Genomic DNA, 20,390 nt, shown 5'->3' with positions numbered 1-20,390 from the left:
GCCAGCACCGCCACCACATGTGGTGACCTCACCAACCACTTGGCTCTGCATGACGCAGCCAGGGGCTTCAGCACTTGCCACATCCGGCCAGAGGGTTGGCCCAGTGCCCTGCGGCCCCAAGTCCTCTTCAACGACCAAGCCCAGGACCCCTGCTGATGGGGGACAAAGCAGAGACACAGCAGGACCGAGCAGGCACCCCCACGTGGCAGCCGCATGGGGACCGGTCCTGCAGTTTGGGGGACACATCTTGTCTCACCGCCTGGCGGGGACACCCTGAGCCCACAGCGTCACCAGGAGGTCAGGTGCATGGAAAGACAGACAGACAAATTCTAGAGAATAAAACATACTGTTAACATCCGGACTCCGGCAACCCGACGTCACAGATGTGCCAACTCCTCCACTGTAACAAGGAGCCCAGAGGAAGGTGACCGACTGTGTGAGTGGGTCAGACCTGGGCTTGTGATGCAGAGAGTTGCATTTCAAATAAAAAGCTGTGGCTCCGGCAGAGACGCTGAAGAGGTGGGAGTATTAAAACAGAAGTGCTCATTTAAGTGACAAGCTCTAGGGCTCTGGGCAGGGACAAAAAATAAAGCAGATGAAGCACGCGTCCGAGAGAGAGAAATCTGTTAGCTTGGACCACTTTTAAAGAAGAGAAAGATCTGGAGGGTCTTATGTAAGGCATAATACTCAGAAAAATTAATATTGTGGGCAAGTGACAGGACTCCGTTGTCTAGGAGGAAACAACTTACATTCAACCATGAAAAAGGAGACAATGTGGAAGCACAGCCACTTGACAAGCAAAGCCTGGCAGCTGGACGTGTAACCTGGGAAAATCGAAGTTCTTTCTTGTGATCTGCCGGTCAGCCTGTCCCTCACGCGGTCCTCACTACGTCACCCGCAGTCCCCACAGAGATCTGTTCGTCACACTTAAGTTCTGAAAAAAAATCATATCTTTCCATGTTTTTCCCTGTTGTGACAAACTTCGCCTCCTCTGAAAATAAAAGGCTCCCACACGACAACAGTACGTGTCCCACGAGCCCAGGAGGAGGGGTCTGGAAGGGAGTGGGGAGACTGTGCCCCGCAGAACAGCTCCACACACAACACAGCTGTGGACAGGGCCTCGGACCCCGGCCACCCCAGAGGACCCTGCCGCGGCCCCGGGCGTGCCCACTGGGCACCGGCTGCGAAGGAAGAGCTGCTCTCTGTGACACGTTACCTGGAGGTGCGACTACAGGGCAGGAGGAGAGAAATCCAGAAGAGAAACGAGTGTGCCGGTGCAACAGACACACGCCCACTGGCGGCAGCGTCCTCACAGCTGCCTCCCGTTAACAGAGGCGCGAGTTAGCAATTCACACCTTGTCTTTATTAACTGCTCTAACAGTAAACTGACAAGCTTTATAGAAATATGAGTGTGATTACATGGTTCTAACAGGGATTATGTGAAAATAAACACATTTGGTGCCAATAAAATTATGAAACGAAAAACAGTTCAGAGAAGCATCATAAAGATAACTCCACTGCTGGCCTCTGGGAATGGCTACACGGACACACAAAAATGAAGGAACGACAGCTAACGTGTTTAAGGACTTACACGTCACCCACCGCACACTGCTTCCGCCCCCTCTAAGACACACTATTTTTATCACCGCCGTTTTGCAGATGCACTGAAAGGTTAAGTAACTTGCCCACGGTCACACAGCCAGAAAGCTGAGTTGAACTCAGGCCATTTGAATCCAGACTCACTCTACAACCCAAGACATACGGCCTGCCTTTCTGTAGAAAAATATCTGTGACCCTCGATGGAGAAGCAGATGTTCCACCGATGAAAAACAAAGACAGGTCATCGTGGTTGCCGTGCTGCTAAGTCAGGTCCACTGCACACCAAACCATCACAGAATCTGTTCACCTCTCGTTTCTCCATCGCCTTCTGGACCAGCACGTGCTGCTTTTTCCTAAACTCGGCTCTGACGTCTGCTCTCAGGGTCTTCCGTCCTGGGCTCTTGCCGGCTGCTCTGCAGTGAGGATGGTCCACTGCTACGTGGGCTGCTCTGCAGGGAGGATGGTCCACTGCTACGTGGGCTGCTCTGCAGGGAGGATGGTCCACTGCTACGTGGGCTGCTCTGCAGGGAGGATGGTCCACTGCTACGTGGGCTGCTCTGCAGGGAGGATGGTCCACTGCTACGTGGGCTGCTCTGCAGGGAGGATGGTCCACTGCTACGTGGGCTGCTCTGCAGGGAGGATGGTCCACTGCTACGTGGGCTGCTCTGCAGGGAGGATGGTCCACTGCTACGTGGACACACCGCGAGCTTCTCCGCACCTGCCCTTCCCTAACGCTGACGCCGAAACACCGTGACCCTCGCCTCTTCTCTCTGAAATCACAGTCCACCCCCGAATGCTCACGCCTGCTTCCAGTAAGAACCATGAAATCAAGCACTTAAAAAAATCACCATATATTCTTTCCCACCATGAAAATATAAAAGCACAGGACACATGCTTTTCAGAGCCCAACACCCTGCCCAGCATTTGTTAAGCACAACTTTGAACGGCATTTGCCATTCAGACCTGTTGTTAGAAAAACAGCCGCTTCCCCCGTGTAACGAGGTGACTTTTCTGCACTCCAACCTGCTCACTCTCCAGCCCCGCCTCCATTACAGTGTTCAGAAGAAAAGCAAGCTCGGCTTCTTATCACACCCTACAAACCCCTAAAAAGTAGAGGCTGAGCTGCACCCAACACAAAGCCTTGATGAGAATGTCTCTTCCAGGGCCACCTGTTAACATTTTCACATTGCATTTTTCCTGATCACACAGAACCAGGGTTGGGGGGCTCCTGGGGGCATGACATCACTACAAAACCTGCGCAAGAGGGCAGAACGCAGAGGGGAGGAGATAAAGGGGGGAGAACTATGAAGCCATTCTCAGTCCTAAAAACAGCCGTGATGTTACGTGACCAGCCGCTTTCCCGAGGGCCTTGGGGATACAATGTGGACGGTGCCCACCAGGGGGAGTCCGTGGGCCCACCTCTGAGGTACCTGGAGGCTGGGAAACTTGGCTTAAAAACCAAAACTCCAACTTAAAAGAAACTTTAAATTCCACGAAGACAAGCCACCAGGAAGGGAGTGAACAAATATGAAGAGAAGCAGAAGGAGCAGTGAAATAAAGCAGAAAAGAGAACAGAAATCCCCTCTGCTCCTCAGAACTGAATTCAAAAACCAAAAGGACATTTTCAGTGTCGTCTTCAGCATGAGCTCAAAACAAACATTCGAGAAGGATGACTTGAAAACAGCCCTTTCACATAGTAGTCAAAAGTCAGAAGAAACTGTTACGACATACAAATTTGAGACAGAAGGGGGGAAAAGAGCATTTTCTTTAAAATTCCCTTCCTTTGTCAAATTTAGTTTCTACAATCACCTTCACGTGTCACCAAAAAAAAAGTAATGTTAACAGAGTGGTGGTAAACCCGTTCTTCCACGGTAACATTAGCTCTCTCAGCCTCCCTCCACTATTTTGTCTTTTATCTTTAACCTTCAAAATTTAAAAAAAAAAAAAAAAAAAAAACTGGAACACATTTCATTCCAGTATTTTCCAGATAACTGGCCTTTATCCCAGGAGCTGGGATCTGATTATACTGTCAGTAAAGACTGAAATGTGGCTACTAGAGACGTAATCATAGAGGCTCACGTTCTCATACTACTGACGCACGTTAATTAAAACTTGGCACAGCTGAAGGAGTGGGGGACGCACAAAAAGGAAGGTGGCGTGCATTTCATACCGAGTGCAGGGTGACCATCGCCTCTTCTGGATAAAGACGTTCAGAGGAAGGTTCCAGAGCTGTGCCCACAGTCACTTTAATCACCGTTCAACACAAAAGGATCAATCGTCAAAATCCAGAGGGGTTTGCTTGCTGTTACGCTGTTAGAGTGCTTACCAGGTACTTCCAAATGCTTCCCAGTGACAGTGATTACGCATCTGGTGATGGTGACCTACTTGTGGCTGCCGAGCCTCCTGGGATGGTCTCTTCCACTAACTACGCACACGCTGGGAACTGGGAGCGAGTCTGTGTTGTGAGCGATAACTCAAGACGCGGGAGGAGTCAGAAGCAGACAGAGGCACCTCCCCGCTGTCCTGACTGTGATCTGGATTCCGGCCTCGCTAGTGCTCTGGGGTCGGGGAACAGATGCCACATAAAAACTGCAAAAGCGCAGAGCGGAGGCGTGCGAGACGCTCGATGTCAACACGCGGGGAGGAAACAGCCTTGCGTTAAACACTTACAACTGTGCCTGCGGGAGCAGCACGTGCCACACTCTGGAAGGACTTATGCTTTGATGCAAACTCTGACCCTAAACCTGTGCAACAGCGACCAGGTCTTTTGGATCCTTGGCAGAAGCACAAATAAGAAAAGCCAGAACGAGGAACATGCACACTCCCACGCACTGTTTACGCTTCCTTAACCTGGGGTGAGAAGAAAGGAATTTAGGCATTCATTGATTAAAAAAATTATTTTCAAAAAAAAGTCCACTTGAAGTGCATGAAAATCAGCTGACACCTGTTTATTCTAAATGGATAAGCAGTGTTCCCAACAGCTGTAAATTTTACTAATTACTTCATGGGGCCAACTCCTGCCTTCTTCCAGCTTCATTTTAACTTTCTTGGAGCTTAATAGAGAAATCATTCCATTTTTTAAAAAAGATTGTTTGAGATTTATACTCTTCAGTAAATATGTGCAAATATGCACTAGTACTAATTCATAATCAGATATTAGTTTAAATTACAGTATTACTTACAATAAACTTGCCAAAATTATTTTATTATCTAATTTGCTTGATCTTGAATATTACTTGATACATGCTGAAAGTACAGTCAGGGTCCAGTAAGGAAAACAGACATCACCACAGAGAACACGGGGAACCAGGGAACCAGGCGGGCGTGGAGCTGGGGACACGGGATGGGAGGTGGGGTGGGGGTGGAGCAGAGCCTTGGAGGAGGGTCCCGGCAGCAGGCACCCAGCCCCGGGAGCAGAGGGCGCTGCGTGCAGGGGCTGGGACGCAGGCACTGGGCACTGGGCAGTAGGACCTCCTGCACCAGCAGGGCCTGGCCGGGGGTCTGGTCCCTAGGAACAGAGGAAGCACTCGGCAGGGCTGGTGCTGGAACCTGGGCCGGGAGCTTGGCTGTGGACACCTCCCAGGAGCCTGGTGAAGCTGCTTCTGGGGCCGCCAGAAAAACAGCTGAGAACTTGAGTCAGCCTCCGCGGAAGGGCCCGCTGGGCAGTGCTGGCAGGAGCACAAGCCACCAAAAGCAAGCAGGTGCCACCTCCCCGGCCTGCCCTCCCAGGCTCCCCCAGCACCCGGACAGGGAACAGCGCACGTGGGGCGAAGGGTGGGCGGACGCACGCACGCAGGTTGTCCTGGATGCATCCCCGTGCCTCAGTTCCCTCATCTGTGAAATGGAGAAGGTACCAGAACCCACTCGCGGAGGGGACCGTCACGTTTGGTAAAACGCAAGGAGTCCTTATGGCCATCCCTGGCGCAGGTAAGTGCTGAATTTACATAGGATATTATTTTCAAAGTATTTGTTATCTAACGTGTACTACTTTATGGCGAGACTCTACCCACAAAATCCACTCTAATGGAAAGATTTCATGCAAAACAAGAGCACACATGAGCACTGGCTTGGTCTGAAAAGGAGATGGGTGTGAGGGAGCCGGGACCGGGAGACCCTGCGCCCGGGGCAGGCTCGTCGCCAACAAGAAGCCACACATCACCCAGGCCTGTGCTTCCTCCCCCGAGGAGGGAACCCGCTAAAAATTATTTCTGAAGTTCCTTCCAGTGTTTAAAAATCATATCGTTATAAAACACTCTTTTTTGTTTAGTTCCAAATTTGAAACTAATTTCTGATGGTCCTTGTTTTAATTAAGGCTTATTACAGGACAGAAGTCCGGCTGAACCACACATGGTATCTGTATAAATGCCTGCACTGTTTACTTTTCTCTAAAGGTAGATGATTTTAAGTTGAGAATAAAGGTTTTAAACATGAAGTACATTTTAGGCACGGGAGCTGTCAGATGTCACGACCGTGCTCAGGGCCACACGGGCACCGTGGTTATGGGGTCCCCCCACCCAGGCACTGCAGCTGAGAGGCACAGCCCAGCTGGGCAGAACGACTGCCTGTGAGGATCACGTCTGTCGTCCCCTCACTGCCCAGAATGCACAGCAGTGAACATACGGACAGACATCTGCGAGGCCCACCTGAGACCCACCTGAGACAGCAGCCTCGTGCAGCCACCACAGTACACGGCGGGTGTCATCCACACAAGCTGCACTTGGCCGCATCCAGGCTGGAGAACTGTCAACACGACACGGAGGCTCCGCGTCCCGCTGCGGAGTTCTAAGCCGCTCTTGTGCTGCCTGATGCTGCGTCCCAGTCCGCCCCTCACAGTCCATGCCGGCCCGAAGGGCAGCCCCTGCTGACCCCAGGAAAGAGGAATGTAAACAAGTGTGACTTTTAGCAGACACACCACTGTGTATAAACTAGATAAACAGCAAGGCCCCGCTGTACAGCCCTGGGAGCTGCAGTCAATACCTTGCAGTAACCTACAAAGGAGAAGAACGCGTATCCGTGTATAACTGAGTCACGACGCTGTGCCCCAGAAACACAACACTGTTCATCGACTACACTCGAACTGAAAGATAAAATTAAACATACTGTATATAAAGCAGATGGCCAGCAAGGTCCCACTGTACTGCACAGGGAACTACACTCACTATGTTGTAATATCCTAAAATGGAAAAGAATGTGAAATACGTGTGCACGACTGAATCGCCACGCTGTACACCAGAAACTAACAGGACGCTGCAAATCAACTCCACTTCGAAATAAATAAGCAAACAAGGGCAACTTCCAGAAGCTGAACCCACAGCAGGCATCCTTTCACGTATCAAACTACCTACCAGAGCCACTTTTTACGTGAGGCAGAAGGGCTCCGATGACAGCCACCTGGACTGGTGGAAACAGTGAGGGGATTTTGCAGAACAGAACTTTTCATCCTTATACAGAACGCAGCCCTTCAGGACCTACCGGGAACCTCAAGTCAGAAACTACTTTTGAATTGAAGCTAAAATTACTCCACCTGAGAAACGAGGGGCAGAAAAGACGCACGTCACGCCCCCGACACGCTGATGAGGCTCACGCTTCCATAACTAACAAAGCGACAGCGCGTTAGGAAGCACAGCCCACCACAAACACCCTGAAGCCCGTGAGCAGGTCGGGGACCGGGGACCACCACAAGGCACCAGAGGGAGCTTCTGCACTGAGCAGGCCTGATGACGGTCCTGCCGCTTTTCCTGAACTGCTCGCGTCTGCGGGAGGCGGGGACCGCCAGGTCGGCCGCATCTGAGCGGAGACTCGGGGGCAAACCTCTGTTCTGTGGAGCTTCGGACAGAAAGTCACAGCTGTTACGCCTCATCTTCGCACAGAATCAAGAAGAACAAAAAAACTGGAACCATCTACTTACTCATCTGCAGCCCGAACTGGGCCTGGGTTACGGTCCACAGGCCCCTACTGCGTTCACAGCAGGAGGGAGGGACCACACAGTGAGAGCCGTCACGCCACAGCGGAGCAGAGTCAGGGACGGGGGCCTTTGCTGCGGTGCAAGGAGACACCCAGACAGGAGCCCCTGAGCTTCAGCTCAGCCCTTCCCACGGGGACAGGGGCATCTGGGGCTATCGGAGCTGCACGAAGGTTCCCCATGGCACCCCTGCTCCAAAGATCCCACAGCCCGGGGGTGGGAGGGTGTCAGATGCAGCCCCTGGGACCAGCAGGCAGGGCACGGCGTCCCCACGTGTCCACACTCACTGACATCTCAGAGCGGTCGAGAGCGCTGCTGGCCCTTCTGTCCCACGGTCAGCTTCCTCGCTCCCCAGACCTCCAGGTACCGACCATGGGCAAAAGCTGATGTGACAAACGGCACCCGGAGCACAGGGGTCGGGCTCTGGGGTGTGACCCCGCACCCGCCCCTGCGCATGAAGGGTGCGAGGCATGGCACACGTTTAAAGACACTGTGTCATTCCATTCATCTCTAAAACTTTCCCCTTTTTCCCCAGAAAGAGTGCTTCTAATATATTCATGTCAAGTCTGTACCAAGAGCAAATGCAATCAAAACCTTTTTCTTAGTCAAATTAGCGGCCACAGCATCCGTCATTCCAGACAAGGCTACGAAGAGGGTCACCCCAAGCAGGTCTTTCCTTGCAAGATGCTAAATACCTTCTCTCCTCATTCCAGGGCCTCAGGCACACTCTGTCCTCCTCTCTGTAATGGTTTATGCCGAATCTGCAGACGGTTCAGAACTGCTTCGTCAATTACGTAAGTGTTTGTGCCTGTTTTCAAGTGGACGACGGCCCAAAAGGAGGAATAAGCACCTTCCTGGAACAGCATCCTACCGAACGGGGACAACGTGAGCGAAAGCACAGCTGCAGGTAACAAGGAAAGCCTGCCTGGAGACGTCTCCTGTGTCAGTACAATCTGTGCACGTTGTTTACAGTAAAGATTTCTAGCACGTGTTCCTCAGTACAGGTACGGCCACTCAAACAAGCTAGACGGTGGTCATACTGCAAGAGGGATTCTCACGAACCACCTAGTTTATGTCTAAGTAAAAGCCGATCCTCCAAAAAAGCCCAGCTCAAGCACAGAAGGTGCATCGCTGAAAACCCTCGCATGTGTATTCATGCAGTGAATGCTGACCACGCAGCCACTCAAGTAGCAAGAAGCCGTAGCTCTGTTACTCGCAGTTCCCAGCACAACACAACGTGTCTAAGAGCCATGCTCGGGAGCCAGTCCAGTGTCGGCGCCGACTCTAGGTGGCGCTGCAGGACGACTGACCATTGGACTCTCAGCCTGTCCCCTGGCCCCGAGCCGTCTGCGCACGGAGGCCTCCTCGCCTGTTCTTCCGCCCCTGGGGTGTGCTGCCTGCCTTCCCTTCATCCTCGAGGCAGGACGCGGGGCAGGCAGACTCGCACACGTAGCAGGGGACTGAGGGTTCCGGAAACTAAAGACTGGAGTTCTGAAGCAGACCTTCCTTGGACCTAATCTGAAATCACACTCTTATGTGCATCCAGACTCCCCGCCCTCAACAACATAAACGTCTGCTCCCAAGCGCTCAGAAACTCCCCCCACTGGGTTACAAACAGCCAGCCCAGGACTCTCGACATACAGGCTGAGAAATTGCTTTGGAAACCCAAGAACAAAATCCAGCCATCATCGAGGGCCAACCAGCCGGCGGAAGCAACCTTTCTGCCACGTGATGCCAACAGGTCAGTAGCTAGAATTTAATGCCTCAAGAATGGGCTGTGCCCTGGGTGTCAGCCCAGTTTCCCAGAACACAACGGTCAACACCGAGAGCAAGGGTAGTGGGGAGGCCAGTGGCGGGTCACCAGCACTCACGGCGGCCGCGCCACCAGCAGCCTGACTCATGGGGCCACAGTGCTGTCACCTCAGTCACCACGGAGCCAGGATGACGTGACCCGAGGACGTCGGACAGCCTTGGGCTCTGAAAATGCACAACGACTTAAGATGATTTTGTGTCTGGCGTATTTGAGAAACATTCGCAGTAGATGACTGCAAGCACGACAGTGCTGACACATGGTGACATGGGACAGACCGGGGCCCCCGTTTCCGGGCCAGTCCTGCTGGACGCACCCAGTGTGCACAGAGAAACAGTAAGAGAACGTCATGAGCAGCTATGCGGCAATAAACCGGACAACCCAGGAGCGTTCAGGCTGCATCTCACAGGCGTCAGACAGCCGCCTGGGCTCCGTCTCCAGACCTCCTTTCTTACAGTCTCGGCTCCCCTGAAAGGGTAAGACACGTGATAAAGCCAGGCCACTGCTTCTTGTGCTGAAGAAATAGTTGTGAATCAGGGAACTCAGATGTAAAAACAAGATATCCAATTGTACAAAAATGCCAACTTCAGCAAGGAAAAATAAAGTGATTCAAGTAGGTCAAACCTCTAAAGAGGACGGATTTACAACCAGCTTCCTCCAGCGATGCACCTACCTCCTCCACAAGGTTCAAACAATGTCTTAAAACATAAAAACTTGCTTGGTGCTTGATGCTTAGAATACCGTGCTAAAAAACTAATGAAATTGTTTACTACACGCATCTTAGTAACATGTAGTTCAAACTCCATATGAAAAGTAAACTCAAGAAAAAATTTAAAACTAAGGGCTGACGTCACCGTACAATGCTGCAAGACACACTGAAACGCGGGCTAGGAGAAACGGAAAAGGAACATGCTTGCCAAAACACAACCGTGTGTGTTTCCAAGTCAGAGACAACTGGTTCTTCAGGAGCGAACGCCCACTGTTCCAGCCGTCACAGGAAAGCCGGCGCAGCCCTCCCGGGGGAGGCAGGCACAGGCCATGGGTTTCAGAAACAACACGTTCCGTGGCTTAAAAGCTACAAGCTGAAAATGGATACGTCACTGAAAGCAGAAGCCTGGGTTTACTCGCGTGCGTCTGATTCGCAGGGTCCACCTCTGCGCCTCCGCCAGAGCTGTTCCTGACACACGGATCGTCCTTTCTCACCCACCCTTATGATCAAGCACAAAACTGAAGGCGTTTAGAGCACAAATTAACACAAACTACAGCACACTTAGTTCACAGCCCAAAAAGGTAAACCAGGAATGTGCCACCAGCTGAGCACCAAGGCACTCCGGCCACGCAGCTGTGTGGCCCCACGCGGCAACAGTCACCCTCTGTAACCCAGTAGAGCCAGTTCCCCACGGGGAACAGGTGCAACCAACACACCACGGTGTGAACCGCACCCCCTACGCGCACAGCCGCTTCCCGAAGGACGCGCACCAACCCTCCGGCTCGCGCCCTGCACCTGTCCTCCCTCCTGACTCCGCAGCTGGCGCCTGTAGCTGGGGTCACTCTGGTGCGGGGAGACCGTGACTCCAGTACAGATGCAGAACAGGGATAAAGGCAGAGACCCCGGCCGTGCTTCCTTCTCAAGAACTGTTCAGCAGCCTTTCTGCCACCTCGAGGACGGCGAATGTCATCAGCACTCCCGCCACGCACTCCGCCTGCATGCACCCCACTCCCCTTTGATGGTAACCATTGAAGGCTCTGGATTCACCTGTTCCGGCGGGAGGGTGTAGCCAAGCAGTGGGGCGCGAGCTCAGCAGGCACGAGGTCCTGGGGTCCATCCCCAGCACCGCCTCCAAATACAACCCAACCTAATTACCTCCCGCTCACAGAACAAACAGAAAGCAAAACGTGGATGGACCTACTCTTAAGAGTCAAAACCATCTCAGCCCACTTTAACCTGGCTGCCATGTCAGGCCAAACCATCTTACAACTCAGTGTCGGAGGAGACTGAGGAGTGCAGTTAACCCCTAATTCCCAACAAAAATGTCCCCAGAAATAACTAAGGAAAGCTTGTTTCAATCCATCTGCTGACGGTGTGTTTTTGGAAGAAACCTGTATTTGCCCTAGAATAACTTGAGGGGAGCAAATACTGAGGGTTTGTACTTTTTAAACTGATCCTTAGAGGACTACGCTCTGCACACGCTCACCTGGTGACACAGGGAGAAGCTAGGCTCAAATTTAAAAAATACAGAAGCTACTCTTGAAAATATGAAGTGTTTTTAAGTTTAGAAGCGTCTCATTAACTGAGGTTGTGAAAAAAGCAAGAACGTACAACTCTGGCAACACAAGAGTAAGAGGAAACACAATGTGATGACACTTTGTGAAACAGACGCAGCAAAGCAACGTCACAGAACCTGCCAGGAACACGCTCCTCCCATCTCGGTGACGTTGGCGGCAACACTGTCTCTTCTGTTGCGATTAGGAAACCATTCTGGTAACGAAGGGAAAATACACTTTCCCAAGTCGTCCACACGTACACATCCTACCTGCGAAGTCGTTCTCTCTCTCAAAAAGAAAAAAAAGTGGTTACACTTTATGAAAACAGGAGAAGTGTTACAGGTCCCTAACTCGTCACAAGTTCTTCGGGAGCTTCCTAACAAGCACTTCACAAGAACATGTGTTTCAGCGGCTCACGACAAACAGTGCTGTGCTTGGAACCACCCTGGATGTGGCCGCAGGCTCTCGCTGATGAGAACTGGCCCCGTCCACGGAGCAGAGAACGCCTTGTGTGAAAACACACGTGGGCACACACGGGGCTCCAGGGGTGAAAACCCACGTGTGTGCACAGGGCTGGGCTTCGCTGCACGGTGGTCCTTCCACATGCAGCTCAGTCAGAACATGGAAAAGCCTGCGACAGATGCCTTAGCATCCCACCTGCGCACACACACGTGCACACACACGCGTACACACCCACGCACGCACACCAGATACTACAAATTCCTAGTGTTTGAATACAAAGCCCACCCGATTCCCTTTACTTTGTACCCGAGGACCATTAGCAAGAGTTCAAAACCAGGCCCCTCGGGCCCCGCAGGACCGAGCAGCTTGGCTTTGAGCTGTGCCTGCTCCACTTAAAAAGGAAGGCCGCTGAGCAGGCACACGGAGTCTGTGCAAATTACAGTTCTGAAGGCTTGTCTCTGTTGAATTAGAAGACCGCCCACCTTTCTGACTTAGCGTCTCTGTCCTTTCACCGTCAGGATGTGCCTGCCACTCTGCTGACTTCCACGGCTAGACTGTGACTTCCCATCTGATCAAGACACAGGCGTCGCACAGACACAGGGACACGTGGGTGACACAGCGGCAGTACTGGGGTAAATGGCTGACACGCACGCGCTGGGCCCTGCACACACCCTGACGCACGAATTCCATCCATCTACTTCCAAGACTGCTGTTTTGCTGAGGCAGACTCTTCAACCGCACACTTTAACTGAATGCTCTCCCCCGTGAGCCCAGCAAACTGTGTAGCACGTGACATTTCTGCTTCTCTTGGTTTTTTCCCACTTAATACACGATCTTAATTCTCCTGACAACTCTCAGGGGTGACATTACACTCCTATTCCAACCATCACCCCCACCCCACAAAAGCAAACAAAACCTTGATTTTGAAACGTATTTCCTATGGGAACATTTCCTCAAGCAGTGATGTATAAAAACGAAACTATGAGGCTGCTTACATGTGACACGCTGGCTCCCAGCAGAGAGACGAGGCTCTGAGGAGGGATGTGTCTTCCTTGAAGGAAAAAAAAAAAGTGCCTTTCTTTGTCAAGAGTGTCACACACAAAATGGCCCAGGACCTGGAGGCAGGAGCCTAACTGAGCTCTTCAGCTACACAGCCAACGTGCCCCACACCCTCCCAGAGACCACGTCTACCCCTTAACGCAGAAAGTGACTCACTGTACCCGACGGCTCGGAGCTTAGTCACCGAAGGGCAAGTTAGGGGAGCGGTGCACCTTCACTGTTACCCCCACCGCTGGACCCACAAGCCATTCCAGGCAGTTTAGGGCAGGAAGTTAGAAATGCTCAGCAGAATTTAATTAAACAATTGGATTCTGGCAGAGAACTCCAGGGACATACCCTACTTCGATAAACAAAGCCACGGAATCTGGAATGACAATACAGGTGCTCACATTTAAATTCTCAAGCTCAGACGCCAACACAGGGGCCCCCACCCTCAGCTTCGAGTAGGGTTTTAAACCCCACGCTTCTTCCAGGGGGAAGAGAAAAGATTCCGCCTGCTGAATCAGCATCCTTAATTTCCTCGTTCATTTTGGCATTATTTTCTGTGTATTCTAGAAGGTTTAATTTCTTAAAAACAGGTTTTACTCTGTGCCCTTGACTCAGATTACACTGATCTGTGCATCAACACCGTCACACTGGAAAAATTCAGGACTGCTGAGAATTCTTAACCAACAAACATCTATTATGGCTGCGATTTCTGCTGGAGGAAACAGATTAGTGATTTGATTTTTTCTGATATGTCAACATTCTCCATGATAATAAGGAAAAGAAGGGGGAGAAGGTGAAGTCAAAAACACTCAAGCTTCAGCAGACACATGAGGACCACAGCGGAGCAGTGATGACAGCGTCCAATTCTACAAACCACTGAGAGACGTTCCCCACACACATCGCTCATCAACTACCAGGAAAACACCACGTATCTGAGCTGGAGCTGAGTTACATGGAGAAAGTAGTTCTGAAGCATGTATCTGTGATGCAGAAAACACAACCGTTCCCCTATCAGTGGCTCAGAACCACAGCTACTTCTCAGTGGAGCCCAAACAGCCATTCCACCAAAAGGCCACTGGGGGGCGCACACAACCCATGGCACTTGTCCAAAGATCAATGATAAAGGGGGAAAAATCACATTTTATTTGGGATGTTAGTTTCCTTGTTACCAATTATTATTGTTGCTTGGTAACTGAAAACTAGCTCCAAAAATATTAACACTAAGAAAAGGAATCTTTTCATTTCTAACAGACAATGCTATTAAAAGACATGCTATCTGAACAGCCTCAAGTTACACACTCAACACATAGTAAAACAAAACAACAAGAAAGTACACAGCCAGAGCAGCTTCCTGTCACCTATATTTCCATGCACTGGGCTCCAAGTATTTTTTAGAAAAAAGTTTGAATCCCACACAGTCCTATGGAACAGCATTCCTACGAAATGAGAGAAACTCTAATTTGCTTTTATTCTACCAGTTTGTTTAAGCACGAAAGTCAATGAAGTCTCTTCGGTGAGATGCTCGAGTAACATGAGGGCCCTCATTACAACAACGTCTTCCGAGAACTCAGGAGTTCACCACAGGAGCCGGAATCTCCTGATAACATCACAACTGTGTGTCGTGACAGTGAGTAATTTAAATCCACGTAACAAAGGAACACACGTACACACAAGTAAAGAACATCCACAAAGCAAATGACAGCGCAGAAAAATCTATATGCTTTGGAAACTTCAAAAGAACGTTCAAATTAATCAAGAAACTTCCAAAAATGTCAACTACTTTCAGCATCAAAGGAACCCTGAAGGCACCAGAGAACCCTGCCCCAACCTGCCTTCTGCTGGTTCCTGAAGTGGCTCTTTTGAGGTTCAATGACCTTGAAAATCTCGGCGCCTTCACTGAATCCTTCCGAGAAGTTCCAGAAAAGAGTAACACCTCTTCGCACGTTTCCCGGTTCGTCTGTCTGCCATCACAACCCAGGAGAAAGGCAACGTCCACGGGGACTCGGGCTCCGAAACGGACGACATTCTCAAGTGATCCCCGGGTCAAGAGCCCCCCAGACGAGGCTGCACAGCCCGTGTCTGGCTCAGCCTTCTAGAAAAGGGCAAGAGACTGGGAACGGGCAGCAAGTGGGGGGCAGAGCCCCTTGCACGTAGGTACCCGTCCCTGGACACAAGCACGCCGGGCAGCGCAGGGAGGCCAGAGGCCAGCCCCTCAGCACCAAGGGAAAACGCCCTTCGCCAGCGCAGCAGCCGGGGGGCTGTCGGGGTGCGCAGGGTGCTCACACGCTGCGGAGTCGGCGGGCTGAGAGTCAACACGTCAGGTTCAAAGACGCCTAACTCGCCCCTTGTCAGAACAGACAGCCGGCTTCCGGGCAGGATCAGACGCAGCCCCTCCTGCAAAGCGGAGCCCGTTTACTTATTAGCAGGATGGTTTGCTAAGCTCTGTGAACATTCTCTCCTTCCACTGAATAAGACGTAGACGGATCGAAGCTCAAATGCTTTCACTCAGGAAAGTGAAGGACAAGACACTCACAAGAAAAATGAAAGGAGTCCACACCACTGGTCCTCTGCCTGGGAAAGGAGAAGGTGCTGTGTGGCCCTTCCCTTGTCTCAGGTCTAACCGCGCGCAGCTGAGCGTGAGGAGGGACCAGGAGACGTCAGAGAACTAGGTTTCCAGTGAGTACTGAGCACTGAGAACACTCACAGCATGATTAACACCCACGGCATTTCCAGTACGAGACCCACCAGACCCACCGCTTTAGGACACACCCCGCCCAACCCAAGACTGACAGGTAGTCCAGTCAAGGTAGTATTTTTAAATTTAGCTCACAGTCCCGTTTATTTTTTTAACAAGTGGCGTATCATTGTTATTTTTTCAAAACGCACACATAAATCGTTAAAGAAACCACGTAACTGCGGAAACTACATAACCCAACGCTAGCCGACATCAGAGTGTCTGGCTGATCAGTAATGCACACGGGGGCCTCAAAGGGGACAGCGCTGGACGAGGCAGGGCTCAGCTTCATCGGCTGCATGGGGACCGTCTTGACTTAGACGGCTTTTCCGGGAGGCGGGCGGTCAGACCTGCCAGGGAGGACACGCACGTCTGGTCTGGGAGGGGGCACCCTCCTCACCCACCCAGCCTGGGCACCCCACCTGCAGACGGCACGCTGCTTGCTTGGGACTACTTTAAATTACACTAAGGAAAAAAGGGATGAGAGAAATAACCAAATTTTAGAACATGGAACAAGACTGTCTCAGATGAAACGACTCTGCTGGCACTGTCATCTTCCTGGTTCACGGAGGATCCTTAAGCCAAGCTTTCCCTGCTCTCTGCAGTACCTCCAGCTCCAGCTAGAAATCCGATAAACACGTCCAAGCTAAAGAAAATGACACTGACACAGAACAGGAACCGCCACGAGGGGGTCTCAAGTTCCCAGAACAGAGACCTCTGCTCACACCACACGTGACTGCAAACAAAGGCCGCCTGAGGACAGCCACCATTTGCCCCCGTAAAAATGAAGGGCTGCCTGGCATTCTGCAGGGGAGTAGCAGCGCACCGGGCGCCCCCACGGGGTCCGGTCCCCCCGTGCAGGTGAGTATCCCATGTCACACTGGTGCCCTCGCTGCTCTACATGAGCGAACGCTCTCCGGGCAGTCGGGGGCCTGCCAACCACGCTCGGATTCCTCAGGCCTCCCGGGTGACTGTCCATGCAGATCCTGAAATAATATGATGGCCGCCTCGCGTCAGGGAGGGGTCCCCCTGAGTTGGCTCATTACAGCCTTTTATACCTGGCTGTTTTCCTCGGAATCTAACCTCATGTCACTCTCATTCAAATGCTCTGATTCAGGAGAACTTAAGGAGTTCCTCTGGCAGGTTTTACACTAATTTCCTAACTAAAATGTACTCGCATTTTCCATCACAGTCAAGGGAAGTATTAAGGCGAGTGTGTGCACCACTGGAGGAAGCGATAAAGAGGACTATTAGGTCAGAATGACTGCAAATTGCGGCCATGTGGAAACACTACTTGTCACATGCTTTTAAACACTATTATTCTTTACCATAGTGATTTCCACATTCCTACGTCCGACTCTAAGTTTTCCCTTGAGCTTCAGAATTACAGGTCCACGGACCTACTCGACACCTGCTCGGACGTCTCAAAGGCATTGCAAAACCAGTCCAATGTCTCCACAGGAAGGGGACCTGACTCCCGGCCCCCATCCTTACTCCACTCCTCAAGTCTTCAACTCAAACGAGGAGGCGGCTCCATTTCACCCCAGCTCCTCCAGCGCAGACACTGCACGTCACCCTCAGTGCCTTCTCTGCCCTCGTTCCTCGCGGCCTGAGACCCTGGACGCTCCAGCTCCGAAACAGGTCTCCACCCCAGTCACATCCCCCACATTGGCTGCAGGCTCGCCCGCCGTCATCTCGTCACTGGACAGCAGCCTTTCCCCACCTCGCCCATCTACGAAGCATTCTTCCCCACGCAGTCTTCTAAAGATACGTCTCATCATGTCACGTCTCAGTCTGACAGGGAAATGGCTTTTTACCACATTTAGCAGCAAATCTCAAGTAGCTTTAATGCAGTCTTCAATATCCCCTTCCTCCACAGCCCCCCACCTCCCCTCTCCCAGCAGCCTCGCAGCCCAGCCACACCCGCCCTCTGTGGGTCCACGAACACCTCAGCCTCAGCCTTTTTTCCACGTCAGTTGCTGCGCGAGCTGCTCCCTCTGCCTCCAGCTGTTTCCAGGTCTGGCTCCTTGTCGTGCCCTGAAATCCAGCCCCGTCTCCTCCGGAGAGCTGTCCTTCCCACCCAGACGGAAGTACCACCCCACGCCGATGCTCCACCGCATCCCAGACTCGCTGCCTTCACATCTGCTTCCCACGCTGCAAGGAGAGCTCTGAGAGATGAGGACCCCCCCCCCCACATACCCGGGGCACCTCCAGCTGCTTCTCCAGGGTGTCGCTGACTGGGATGGGAGGAAGGAAGGAAGGAAGGAGTGCATCCATAAGGCCTGCCTAGCCCCTGCTTAGACAGACGCTGTAATTTCAGCCTGCATGAACGTGGGGCACCAGTAAACATGCTTGTGATGCAATTACACTTCACACTAAGCTCCTGGCATTTTAACGAACACTCACACAAGAAGATTACGTACAAGTAATCTAACAAAGCGAAACTCAGTAGGCAAAACCGACACGTCTTATTGGCCAAACTAACTTCTTCCTCCTCCAACCCCCGCCAACAGGCAGGGTCGGTGACCTGGGGCCCGGCAGGCGCCTGGAGAAATGAGAAGGTGTGCGGGGCAGACGGCACATCCATCCTCCCTCTTTTCAAAATGGGGACCCTCCCATCCACCCGTCTCACTGGGCGGGTACAGAGGTGCAGTGCGTGAGGCTCCAGTCTCACTGGCTGACTTAACACAGGAGGATCAGAGGGGTGCAGACTCCTCCTCTTTTCCACTCTTTTACTATAAAATCCAGGAGAATGAAAACCTGCCACTTCCTATGTGGCTTCTACCCTTTATGAGTAATGCTGTGAATGAATAAACAGAACGTCCTTCTCCACCATTTATAATTACTTCTCCAAAATTATTCAGAAGACACTATCTACCCTCCTCTACCTTCCTCCTTCTCCCTTTTGTCATGATGTCGCTTCTACAAGTGAACAAGTGTATTTCATACACTTCACTCAAGATATGAGAGAAGGGAAAACGTGGGGTAAACATTTTAAAAGATGAAAACTATGATGAAACAAACAGCCTTGCACAGCATTCATTCTGGGGCACCTGCTCTGAGACATGCTCTTTTTTCTGGAGAATTGTCATTGTTGACCAAAAAATACTCTTAAACTGTAAACAAGGCCTCCCCTTCCCAGCAGCTTTGAGACACACAACATTGTGTAAGTTTAAGGTGTACAAAGTATTGACCTGATGCACTAATTATATTGCAAAATGATTACCACCTTTGTATTAGCTAACACTGCACACATCACATAATCACCATGTTTCTTGTGAGCAACTTTCAAACTTGTAACACAGTATCACTAACTATAATCTCCAGGCTGTCCATCCCACCCCCAAAACTTAATCATCTTAAATCTGCACCCTTTAACCAACACCACCCTTTTCCCCCACCGCTCAGCCCTGGTCACCAGCACTATCGTCTGTTTCTGTGGGCTTGGTGTCTCCAGTCTCCACATGTAAGTGAGATCGCATAGTACATCTCTGTCTGACTTACCGCACTTCGCATGATGTCCACCAAGCCAGGTGTCCATCCACGTTGTCACAGATGACAGGGTTTCCTTCCTCCTTGTGGCTGAATGTTCCTGTGTCTGTGTGCGTCCTTTATCCGTTCACCGTGGATGGACGCCTGGCTTGTGTCCGAATCTCGGCTGTTGTGGGCAGCACTGCAGTGAACGTGGGGCTGCAGACGCCTGTTCAAGACAGTGACCATTTTCTTTGGATAAACACCCAGAAGTGGGATTGCTGGACCCGATGGTAGCTCTAGGTTTGATTTTTCAAGAAACTTACATACTCTTCCCCACAGAGGCTGCACCAACTTAAATCCCCAGCCACAGTCACAAGGCTCCCTCCCGCCACATCCTCGCCGACACTCGTCTGGCTTCCAACAACAGCCGAGCTGACGGGTGTGAAGTGATACTGTGGGTGTGGTTTGTGTTTTCCTGAAGGTCAGCGATGCTGAGCACACTGCTTCTGTGTGGCCATTCTGTACGTCTTCTCTGGAAAAGTGTCTGTTCAGTTCCTCAGCCCATGACTTGATCTGATTGTCTGGCTGTTTCAGTCTCTGAGTTCTTCATACACTCTGGACATCACCCCTTGTCAGGTATGTGGTTCCGAACATTTCCTCCCACTCCGTAGCCACCTTCTCCTTTGCTGAGCAGAACCGCCTGATTCGATGTGGTCCCGTTTGTTTATCTTTGCTTTTTGTTGCCTTTGCTTTTAACGCCAAGAGCTTAGTTTCGCGTTGGTTTGGCTTATTGTTTAATGATATGGTTCTTGTTGGCTCCCAAACACTAAAACTCAAAACTGGGGCCTTTGCTTCCTTTCTGGTTCAGAAAACATACACAGTCCAACGGTGCACCAGGAGCCTCAGCTTCGCAAGATGCAGAGAATAACCTGCTTCTTCCATCAGCTATGCCTGAGCACCTGCTATGCACCAAGCTGTCTTCAAATTGGCAGCAATGTAAAAACAACCAAACGAAAATGAATTATCTACAGAAATTT

General features: G+C 51.3%; 1 protein-coding gene across 1 annotated transcript in view; it reads right to left on the bottom strand.

Moving 5' to 3' along the window:
• Positions 1-3,182: 3,182 nt before the first annotated feature.
• LOC106728557 (partitioning defective 3 homolog) overlaps positions 3,183-20,390 on the bottom strand; it is a 103,473-nt gene continuing 86,265 nt past the window's right edge. Inside the window, exons 3-4 of the mRNA XM_032474142.1 lie at positions 14,172-14,179; positions 3,183-3,196 (exon numbers count right to left, since the gene is read on the bottom strand). Of these exons, the coding sequence (XP_032330033.1) occupies positions 3,191-3,196; positions 14,172-14,179 (14 nt within the window). The 3' untranslated portion in view covers positions 3,183-3,190. The remainder of the gene's footprint in view (positions 3,197-14,171; positions 14,180-20,390) is intronic.

The sequence above is a fragment of the Camelus ferus genome, chromosome 35, assembly GCF_009834535.1.
Source record: "Camelus ferus isolate YT-003-E chromosome 35, BCGSAC_Cfer_1.0, whole genome shotgun sequence".
Lineage (NCBI taxonomy): Eukaryota > Metazoa > Chordata > Mammalia > Artiodactyla > Camelidae > Camelus > Camelus ferus.
This window is presented reverse-complemented; position numbering and strand designations above follow the sequence as displayed.